At 49.8% G+C, this 8203-nt stretch overlaps 1 protein-coding gene across 1 annotated transcript; it reads left to right on the forward strand.

Annotated features, from left to right (window-relative positions):
- On the forward strand, positions 1 to 7395 carry LOC8027077 (neprilysin-1-like). The gene is made up of 4 exons (XM_040206586.1): positions 1 to 104; positions 1617 to 3305; positions 4655 to 5093; positions 7027 to 7395. Exons 1-4 carry the CDS (start codon positions 1 to 3, stop codon positions 7393 to 7395), a joined length of 2601 nt encoding a protein of 866 aa, XP_040062520.1.
- Positions 7396 to 8203: the final 808 nt, after the last annotated feature.

The raw sequence follows: 8203 nt of genomic DNA on the forward strand, positions 1-8203 counted from the left end.
ATGCAGCTCTTCTTTATAAAACTGAAGTTGAATGCTACTTTAGTCCCGTATTTAATTTATTCAACTGCTTTAAACGTATTTTTAAAGGGCCATTTCGTAGTCAGGTAAGCAACGATATTAGTTTTATTTTAAAGACGTACTTAGGAATATGAAAAAGTCGGCTGTCAAGCCTTGGATCTACGGTGGCTAGAAGGGGGAGGTGTCAGCATCGCGCAGCTTGCTCCGTGTGCGGTGGCGCCCTTGTAATATCATAACGATTGGTCGCGCTCATTGACTCTTAAATACCATTCCATTTAGCACTCTCTGGGCGGCACCATTTTGTGTATTTTGTTCGACAGCAGCGCCCTCTCCATACATCTGGGAAATTCAGCGGGTTCGGCGGGGTAAAACGAGAGAGAGGGCACGCGCCCGACTCCGCTAGCAGACGACAAAACGGGGAGGTTGCCATTTTCCATCTTTGGGCTGTATCGGCAGGCTGTACGGAACATCGAACTCTCGCTCGTGGCTGCCGTTGTGAAGCGGTTCGCGTTCTTAGTATAGTTATGGCTACTCCAAAATCAGCCAAGAGCTCTCTGTTGTTCTACTTCGCGGTAAATGATCAACTGACATACCTTTTTTCCGTTACTTAAATAGCAGTTGAGTCAGCCGGCAGTACTACCCTCAACTACTGCGTGTATTGCGGCAGGAGAGCACGTTTTTATTTATTATTTCAGACATCCCCTCATGGTCGCTAAAGGCCTACACCAGTACGAACTTTGTATAGTAAAAAAAGTACAGCCAACGGATTCACTTTTCACCGGAGAGACCGGCCAGCCTGACACAGTTTTCTCTATTATTTTTTTTTTTATTTGCACGCTGATAACAGCGCAATTGGACTCTGTTAGTTTTATTTATCTAGCATAGCAATACACGATAACTGGCATACCAAAATCTGCGCATCTGCGCTTGAAATTCCCAAAATGACGCGATTTTAAACGGAGTTTGTACGCCAGCCGGATGCTAGGTACTGCCCACTCGGCGGAGCAGACGACATCCGGGCGAGAGGGGAAGGGCATTTTTTTCTATTTTTACCCTCTCTGCTATGACCCTAATGGAACGGTGCCTCGTTCGTTTCGCTAGAAGTGCTCGTTTGTGGTGCTCTTCCCAGAAGGATAGCCCATGCGCCCAGACTACCGCGATGGCTAAATGGCAAACACACTGCATTGCCAGCGGACGCACCACGGGGTACGTTTCTGCGAGAAAGAAAGTGACGACGTTGACAAAAGCATTGGCAAGTTTATTTTTGAGTTACGTTAGCCGGATGTCCAAAAATCACCAAAAGTTTAACTTTGAAAAGCATTTTTTAGGAGCGCTTATCGCACGCGATAGGACGCGAGCGGACGACGCATCTGGGTGTCGACAGCAGCGTCACCACAGCTGCATCCTGACCGGCTGCTCCTTCTCTCGCTCGCCGATTCTGACACCTTTCCCACTAGCCACCGTAGTGGTTTTAGTGGATCGCTCGCGAACAGAAGACGAAGAGGAAGAAAACGACAGAACCATCCAAACGCTGAGAGGAAGGCCGCTCAGAGTGGCCCCGCAGCAGACAGAACGGAGTCATCATCCCTTCCTTTCAGGCACGGGAGAGGCAAGGCCGGGAGGGAGCGCAAGGACTTCGAATTCAAAGACACCGGCTCCCGCGACACACCCCCACGCCGAAAGTCAAGCAGATCAAAGGCCAAGATCAGCGCCCAAGATGAAGAGTCCGAGTACATATACACGCTGGAAGACACCGACGACGAAAAGACCCAAGGTTCCAGCGGGTCCCAGAGTTCGAGCACCGAGCGCGATTACCAGATCTGCATGCTGGTGGCAGCAGCGGTGGTCGGGAGCGCGTTCTTGGGCATCGTGATGAAGTTCGCTTTCACGCCGAACCACATTGGACACCGTCATAGCGTGCGGAGAGTTGACCGTAGGGTCTTCGTCGAGCCGTTTCCAGAAGCTCCGCCTCCAGCCGAACCGGACCTAACGACGCTGCCGACCAACCGATCTGATAACGCGACACATGTCCCTGCTAGAAGAAGCATGTTCACCTACGAGTGCCGCACGGACGCGTGCTTGTGGCAGAGCCGATTAATCTACGACAAGATCAACCAGTCCATCGCACCCTGCGAAGACTTCCACGCATACGTCTGCTCCAACCGTTGGTACGTAAGGGATCTCGACGTCCAGGGAAGGCCGTACGCTGTCAGCGGACCGGGACTTTTGATACTGGACGTCGCCAACTATCTCCTCCGCCAGAAGGACAAGGAGGGTCAACCTGCGTTTATCGGGCAATCGGCGGCGTTCCTTCGCGGCTGTATTAACCACGCAAACGCCAGCAAGGGCATGCCAAGTTGGAACCGGGTTACAGAGCTTTTTGATACGTTATCGCTCACCGGATGGCCCTTCCTGACAGACCCCGTGGCGATAAAATTCCAGAAAGTACTCATGGAAGTGGACAAGACTCTGGCCCTCTTTCCGATCGTGGACGTGAGTCTGCGCAAGCGGTTCGAGAACGAGGGTTACATGCTACACCTGGACGCTCCCAAGTTGGTCCTCGTGCGTCACCAAATGACGTTCCTCGAAGAAGGCATGCAAGATTACAAGAAGTGCATCAAGCGCGCTCTTTCCCTTCTCGGCAGCAAGGCGGACATGGACCACATGGCGGACGACATACTCGAACTCGAGCGCAGACTGGACGAAGCCTCGCTCCCGCCCCGAAAATTTGTCACCATCCTTAACTCAACCGTGCCCATCGCCAACATCAAGCGTACCGCAAAGTTTGAGTGGGAGACGTACCTTCCCCATCTACAGTCCGGTTCTGACAAAGTGATCGTTAGGAACGCGGCCTTCGTTGAAAAACTTCCGGGCGTCTTGACGTCCACGGCTCTATCGACTTTGTTGAACTATATCGGCTTTCGAATTATGGTGTTTCTTTCCCCGCTTCTGCCCAAAGAGGCTGGATTCCTGATTCCGCTGAGTTACGATGACCACATCCCCATGTACAATCCGAGACTGCAAGCTTGTGTTCACCTTCTGGAACGGCTCTACCCATACGGCACGCGTAAGATTGCTCGCCTCTCGATGGGCAAGACAGCGATGGAGCAAGTACTTTACGACCACAACCTGGACAGTCTGGTGCGTATCGTCAAGGACGCCATGATGCAGACTGTAGCCCACGCACCCTGGCTCACACAAGCCGAGGCGGACATTGCGAGGCAGAAGATCCAGATCCTCGAGGTAGACTTCATCGGAGCCAAAGAAAACTTAGACACCGTAGCCAGGTATGTGCTGTTTCGCTGCGGTGTCACATGACTGCCCTGCTGCAAGCCCTCGAAGTTATTTCGTTAGTGGCATTGCCGAAGATTCACGACTCGTATGAGCAAGCACGTTCAATCGCAAGCCATGCAGCCAAAGCTGCCTTCACGCGTGAGCTACACATGCTTGGCATGCGAGTAGATGCCGTCTTCTCCCCTTGCACACGATATCTTCCCGCGTGTAAAAACATCTTGACGTCATCACAGGGAGATCGAGCGCAGACACAGGTTGGACGCGAGTGCTCTGGGCCATTTCCATTCAAATCAATGCATGTGATAGCTTCAGGAGGAGGATGAGGCTGTTCACGGATTTTGATTACTCTATGTGGTGTTCTACTTCACCACCCCACACTGCCCGCGTGATATCCTGCGTGTCAGCGCGCATCTGATCAATATGACGCACGTGTTGTCATGCGCGCGGTGGGAGGTGAGCAGGTATCGCGCGGCAGCAGTGCGTCAACAAATTGAAACACCGCCATTGTCGCACCGTTGCTTCGCTCGCTGTCCGCGAGACTACCGATGGTCTGTACTACTGCCTGGTCGCCGCTCGTGCATTGAAGCTTATCGCCGGTCACTGCACCTGCAATGGACAGACTAACACTCTAGTGTGCACCTCAATCAATAGACCGATCTCACCAAGCCTCCGGCGCATGCGTGAGGCCGCCATAACTTTAGTTCACAGTAGGCAGGCGGCAGTGCCCGAGACGGCTCATGCTCTGAACGCGCAGAGCTCCAGCGGGGTTGTCGCACGTTCAGAAACACTAAAGTTCCCTCGATGCATTGCGGCAGTGGTGGCGTAGCCAAACTGGCTGGTGAGATCGGCCCAAAAAACAAACATAAATCAGACAAACAAAAAAAAAAAAATCTGGCTTACAATATACTTGGACTTTCCGAGTTAACCATAGATTCTAAAAACATGCCACATCTGGTTCTCCAAATCCAAGGTTACACTGCTTATACATCATACAAAATACAGTCTGCAAACAGATTCGAACGCAAGTTACCACGAGATCCGTGCTTTGAGTGCCGCATAGCAACGAGTTCAAGGAGAAGCTTGACACGCGGCATTCGAACCAGGGATATCGCTGTGACTGATGCCTAACAGAATCTTTTGTGTGATGCATAAGCAGTGTGACCCCGGCTTAAGAGGTTACCTAAGAGCAGAAACATACAAAAAAGAAATACTTCATTACGTTATCAGTATCTGATAAAGCTACAGCCTAAATATAAGAGATATATAAACATAGGCATACCGAAGCACGTTGTCTCAAAAAAACGAACGTCCAGGCGGTTTTCAGAGCCTGATATCCGTCCAGGTACTACGTTATCAAGACCAAGGCAAACTTCACGACCAACTCCACTCTACACGACTACCTCACGCTCCTCAACGAAAGCACGTCTCGGTACTGGGCCTCCAAAGACAACGCGGACTACGACGCCCGCTATCACGTGTCCTGCCTGAAGCCGGGCTTCGAGTACAACGCCGGCAGGAACTCGTTGTACATGCCGTACGGCGTCGTGGCCTTCCAGCACCGCGTGTCCCAGACCACGGTGCCCGCCATCCTGATGCCTTTCATCGTGCCCCACCTGGTACAGGGCATGTACGAGGCCGTCGACGTGAGAGGCTCGTCCATCAGCGTGCGCGGCATGCCGGAGAGCTGGTGGAGCGAGGAGTCCCTGGCGCGGTACCGCAAGCAGCAGCGTTGCTTCGTCGAGAGTTACCTGGAGCATATGCAGCGCTTTGGAGCCTTCAAGGTGAGAATAGGTTATAATAACTTATGCTAGGGGTGGCCATGGACTCGCACATGCGGCTTTTCCTAGGTCAAAGTTCGGCTCGCATGTTTTAAGTTCAGACGCAGCCAAAGTCACGAGCCGATCGGATCAATCAGACATGCAGCGTCAAAAGCGAATCCATCTTCGTCATGTTTCTGTAAGTGTTCTATCATCGTTAAGCCAGTCATAAACGGACTTGCGCTTTTGACACTGCTTGATTGGTCCCATTACCTACATGAAATTTCTCTATGAGCCGACGTCCACCTAAGCCTAATATCATTAAAAAAAAAAAAAGACGTGGGCGCTTATATTATCTGTTTCAGTGGAACAAAATTGTCGGCAAGAAAACAGTATTCTCTTTTTTTTTTCTGATAAGTGTTTTTCACTTATTTAAATCCCACGAGCGTTCACAATATCATGTATTGTTTTGGCGATATTAGGCTTAGGTGGACGTCAGCTCATAGAGTTTTTTTTTTTTTTTCAGTTATCTTTTTAAGTCAGGCAACGTCATCTCAAACTTTCGCGTTCTATCCCAACCGCCTCACATTTTCAAGAGGTTTAAGCTTTTTGCGATATATAGTTTATTTATCCGGGCCGAAAAACACGGTTCTCTTTTCTCGGGAACACCCTGTATGTAAACGGACCTTGAAGGAACCGTGACATAATGGGGAATCGTTTTATGAGCGTCATTTGCTGTAGCCACCAACAAAATCTTCAAAAAAAAAAAACAAAAAAAAACTACGACGCCTCTATTTCTTGCGGCTTTTTTCTTAAATTGTTTGTTTTGAATTTGTTTTGTTTTTTGCTCGTCCTATATAATTGACTGGTCTCCCCTGCTATACATTGCTATAGGAGTACGTACTAATTGTCAGGCGGCGCTGCAAGCGACCAATCATTGTAGCCTACTTGACAAAAATAACAAAACAGAACTGCCTCAAAATCACGATGGTATATCGATGCTTTTTCAATAAATAAGAACCGCAGCTATAGCCAAATTTTGAGTAGCAGCTGGCGGCTACAGTCTTTTCTAGGGCCGGTCAATCGTCTAGCTGCAAAATGAACGATCGACACTATATTGATGTCTCTTTCTGATTGATGACAACCGCTTCAGAAACTACCGGGAGTTTTCAAAAAGCAGTTTTCAACTTATATTTTGTACCTATATTACGGTTATGCTATGGAAAAAAATGCTAGTGCATAAAACTCTACGCGTAACTTCGTTGCGGGGCAGGACACTTTATACAGTCCTTTGTGGTGCCGTTTTAGTTTCTCTCAGTACGTGTATCTTATAGGCACCAATTGCTTTGTTCCGAGAAAGGAAGTAAGAGTGACGTTTCGTGAGTGGGATCAGCTTGTCAACGACTCGCTTTAGCAGGTCGTTTTCGAAAACTTACATGGGTTGTCACTTCTATAGCCGCCTTCGTAGTGACAACGTGAGCTCCCAGAGCCATTATCGTTCTATAGAAAAAGAATGGAAGAAGTTTACAAATCTCTGTAACGCGAAATTAGTGCGCAGCTGTTGAGGAGGCGGAGGGGAGGGTACTCCTCTCCCTTCCTCCTGCACCGTACCTTCCCCTCCTCCTGCTCCGTACCCTCCACTCCCCCTCCTGCGTACCCTCTCGTCCTTCGCACACTATCATCCTCCTCCGTGCCCTCCCCTTTTCCTCCACTGCTCGCACAGTTTCCCCGCTAAATTTAGCTGAAAAATTTACGCCGCGTGACCTCAACAGCAATTCAATTTCCCGCTAAATTTAGAGGGGAATTGAATTGGTGTTGAAGTCACGTGACGTCAATTTTCCCGCTAAATTTAGCGGGGTTACGCCGACGCCGACGCCGCGAAACACGGAAACGGGTGCCGAAGAGCTGGGCTCTACAAGCGCAACCGGACCTAATTCTTGGCGGATGTTCGTCCCAGGAATCCCCGATGGTGCCCTTCATCCGCCAAATGATGGCCGAAAACGCGGCACTGCAGCCGTCCCTGGAGGCTTACAGTCGAGCCCTGGTCGAGCCACACTCGATGCAGCGAAACTTCAGAGTTCCCGGCCTGCCAGAAATGACACCCGACATGCTCTTCTTTGTCAACTTTGCTGCGAGTCACTGCGACGCGGTGCAGGGCAACAGCGGTCTCGGCGTTCTTGCGCGGAGGCAAGTGCAGTACAGGGTTGCCTTGCCTTCGGTCCTCCGCGTTAATGTGCCACTCAGAAACTTCGACCGCTTCGCTGAAGTCTTCTACTGCCCCAAGGGAACTTACATGAATCCAGGAGCCAAGTGTAGACTGTGGTAGCCAGTAGTCATACTATACCTCTTCGAAAAAGGGCCGCATCATGACGTCTTTCCTGCCAATCGAAACTTGAGATTAAAGCATTAAAGCCGCTAATCTTCCAGCCATCCACCAGACTGAACTTTTTCTTAATCACGAGGCTTCTTGCAGAGTTGAGCTTTGTGGGAACTTCTGCCGCACAAGCTGTAAAAAGTGTGAGCCGCTGGTGTTGCACCATGGCTTCTATACTCGTTGTCACATCAAAAAAAGAAAGAAAGGAAAGTTGTGCGCATTATTTATGCACTACACGAAGTAGTTCTTAGAAGATTTGGTTGTCTGAGGAAGAAACTATGCTTTTGGCGTTTGAAACGTGTACGCTTTGATAAAATAAGGGCAAGCTAATCTAAAAATCACCTACACATATCTTAATTGACAGCATAAAGGGGCCAATCAGTAATGCTCTGCGACAAGCCGGACTTTTTTTTTTTAGCTTTGCTTTTTGAGTTGAATACCTGTATAGTATAGACACGCCTTTAAAATTGGCATCAACCTGTCTACAGCGCACGTCGGTACTGAAGTGTAAGCCAAGCCCCAAGAAGTTTCCTACCTGTTCTTGTCGAGAATAACGAATTCGGTGATACGGATGCAGGGTGCAGAAGGTATGCGCTCAGCAGAAAAGCCACAACCATGGCCGCTCGATCACCGCCTCTCCCGCTAGCGGGAGATGGGGTCGAGGGGCCGTGCCACCAGAATGGCCGTTGATGGGACGTCAATGAACGCTACAGGCCATGCATACTCCGTTCCATCTTACGGTGGACCGCATAGGCTTTAG

Source organism: Ixodes scapularis, unplaced genomic scaffold, assembly GCF_016920785.2.
Source record: "Ixodes scapularis isolate PalLabHiFi unplaced genomic scaffold, ASM1692078v2 PGA_scaffold8__174_contigs__length_109621045, whole genome shotgun sequence".
Lineage (NCBI taxonomy): Eukaryota > Metazoa > Arthropoda > Arachnida > Ixodida > Ixodidae > Ixodes > Ixodes scapularis.

What these genes read in the sequence shown, in the direction of transcription:
- LOC8027077 (XM_040206586.1), top strand. Translation starts at nt 1, where the DNA reads ATGCAGCTCTTCTTTATAAAACTGAAGTTGAATGCTACTTTAGTCCCG. An exon ending in AACTTAGACACCGTAGCCAG is followed by an intron (nt 3,306 to 4,654) that starts GTATGTGCTGTT and finishes ATATCCGTCCAG; the next exon opens with GTACTACGTTATCAAGACCA. An exon ending in AGCGCTTTGGAGCCTTCAAG is followed by an intron (nt 5,094 to 7,026) that starts GTGAGAATAGGT and finishes TGTTCGTCCCAG; the next exon opens with GAATCCCCGATGGTGCCCTT.